The sequence below is a fragment of the Temnothorax nylanderi genome, unplaced genomic scaffold, assembly GCF_030848795.1.
Source record: "Temnothorax nylanderi isolate EJ_2023f unplaced genomic scaffold, tnyl_v1.0 TNYL_tig0976_pilon, whole genome shotgun sequence".
In the NCBI taxonomy this organism is placed as follows: domain Eukaryota; kingdom Metazoa; phylum Arthropoda; class Insecta; order Hymenoptera; family Formicidae; genus Temnothorax; species Temnothorax nylanderi.
In genome coordinates this window covers 8,540-10,531 of record NW_027250038.1, presented here as the reverse complement: position 1 = coordinate 10,531, position 1,992 = coordinate 8,540, and the positions used below count along the sequence as shown (strand labels likewise).

Here is a 1,992-nt window from a genome sequence, read left to right as displayed (position 1 = left end):
CCACTTTCTCTGGTAGGTACATCAATTTTTTCTCGAGTCACCCTCTTAAGTACAAGATCAACACGATAAATAGTCCTCACAGACCGTGCGATCTTACTCTCGGACGAACGTTTCCACCGAGAGAATATTGAAATTGTAAAAACAATTCTTCTTAACAATTCCTTCCCTGATAACTTGATTAACCGACGCATTAATACAAGATTAAAACAGCTCCGTTACCCTCGCGATAATAATGCACACACCGACTGCGTTTGATGCTCGCAGATACCTGGCCATACCGTTTGTCAAGGGTCTCAGCGAGGATATACGTTTTACACTGAATAAAGTGGGTCTCGACACGGTATACACCATCCCGAAAAAGCTCGACTTAATAATTAAGAAAGGAAAAGACAAACTTAATAAGGACCGTGAAACCGATCTTGTATACAGAATAAACTGCGGTAATTGCGACGCATCTTATATCGGGCAGACAAAGAGATATTTGAAAACGCGGATTAATGAGCACCGGAATGATATTAAGAAAGACGAAGGATCCCGCTCGGTAGTAAGCAAGCACCGCGCGTTTCACCAACATGATTTCAAATGGTTAGAAGTAGACATACTACATAAAGAGAATAATGTCAGGAAGCGTGAAATAGCAGAAATGTTTTTCATCAAAAATCAAGCGAACACCGTCAACCTACAAAAGGATACCGAAAATCTAAATCCTATTTACGACAAAGTCATCTCCAGTATATGAACCCGCGATGTTTATTCTTTTAACCTCACAACATTGCTTAATTTTGTCAGTCGTGTGCGTGCTTCCGACCGGTCTCCGTCTTCGAACACTATGAAACTCGCATCAAGGAGCTCCACGAAATCGAATATGTAATTATCTATCTGTGTATACCTCATTTTTACCTAATGACGCCTCTTAACGAAATGATTTTTTATTTAGCTTTGACTTATGACTTTTTCGGTCAAAATTCTCATATTCTGAGATGTTCGTGCGTGTATGTAGCTCCATGCTTATTTAGGTAGGACATTATTTCTATAATCTTATTGTATTTTCCGCGTTTTTTACTGTTAGATCTTTTAACTAATTATCTTTTTCCTGCGTTACCGTTCTTGTTGTTAGACACTTGAGAAGGACCCAATCCCCCGGGTCGAAACGTCGTGATACATTGTTACGATAATTGCCAATTGCGTCGATAAATAAAGACTCCTATTTTAAATTAACATTGGCGGATTAACTCATTCTGAAAGATCTTTTTCACAGTAACAGCAGGTTAGACTTTTGGCAAGCTCGGACACTTCTACAATACGTCTTCCAACACATAAATTGTCTTCTTGACAGGATTTTTTCTTTTTCTTCGCTTCAGACATTGCCGCTAAAGCTTTAAGTCTTTTCTCCAATACTTTTTCTCTCATTAATCTTTCTTTGTAACGTACAACAGACATTTTCGCTTATATTTCTTCTATTTTATTCAAAATAACCTCGATAGCATACTAACGCGAGCATTGCGAGCTAACTTTAATGGTATACTGACATTACTGACGCGAGTCGCGAGCATGCAGTGTTGCCAGATTGATAAGACCATACAGGATTGGTTGAAAACAGTACAAGCTCAGTCAAAAGTTTTACACAGATAAGTAGAGTTTTCCGTACATTATCGTATGCAGTGTGACCATTATTTTTGACTAATACTGTCGCGATACAACTACCTTAAGGCATTCTAATTAGAAGTCTCAATGGGCATAATCCTCAAAAATGGACAGTTTCGGCGCTATTGACCTTAGAACGTTACCTTAGTATGACTAATGATATAGGAAAGGTTTCTTTACACTTTGGGAATGCATAAAATGTTTATATATGTAAGGGAAATGTACTAATGCCTGGACAGTCAGTGGACACGTACCTGTGTCTGGACACATCATTTTAGTCCTTAAATAAGTATAACGCAAATTAACGTTTGGATACTATAACTACAGTTTTAAAATACAAGAAAAATA

At 37.9% G+C, this 1,992-nt stretch overlaps 1 protein-coding gene across 1 annotated transcript; it reads left to right on the top strand.

Moving 5' to 3' along the window:
• Window positions 1–232: 232 nt before the first annotated feature.
• On the top strand, window positions 233–739 carry LOC139786186 (uncharacterized). Its single transcript, XM_071725345.1, has one exon. The coding sequence runs from the start codon at window positions 233–235 to the stop codon at window positions 737–739; it is 507 nt and encodes a 168-aa protein (XP_071581446.1).
• Window positions 740–1,992: the final 1,253 nt, after the last annotated feature.

Excerpts from the sequence above, each read along its gene's own strand:
- LOC139786186 (XM_071725345.1), top strand. The coding sequence starts at position 233 with ATGCACACACCGACTGCGTTTGATGCTCGCAGATACCTGGCCATACCG.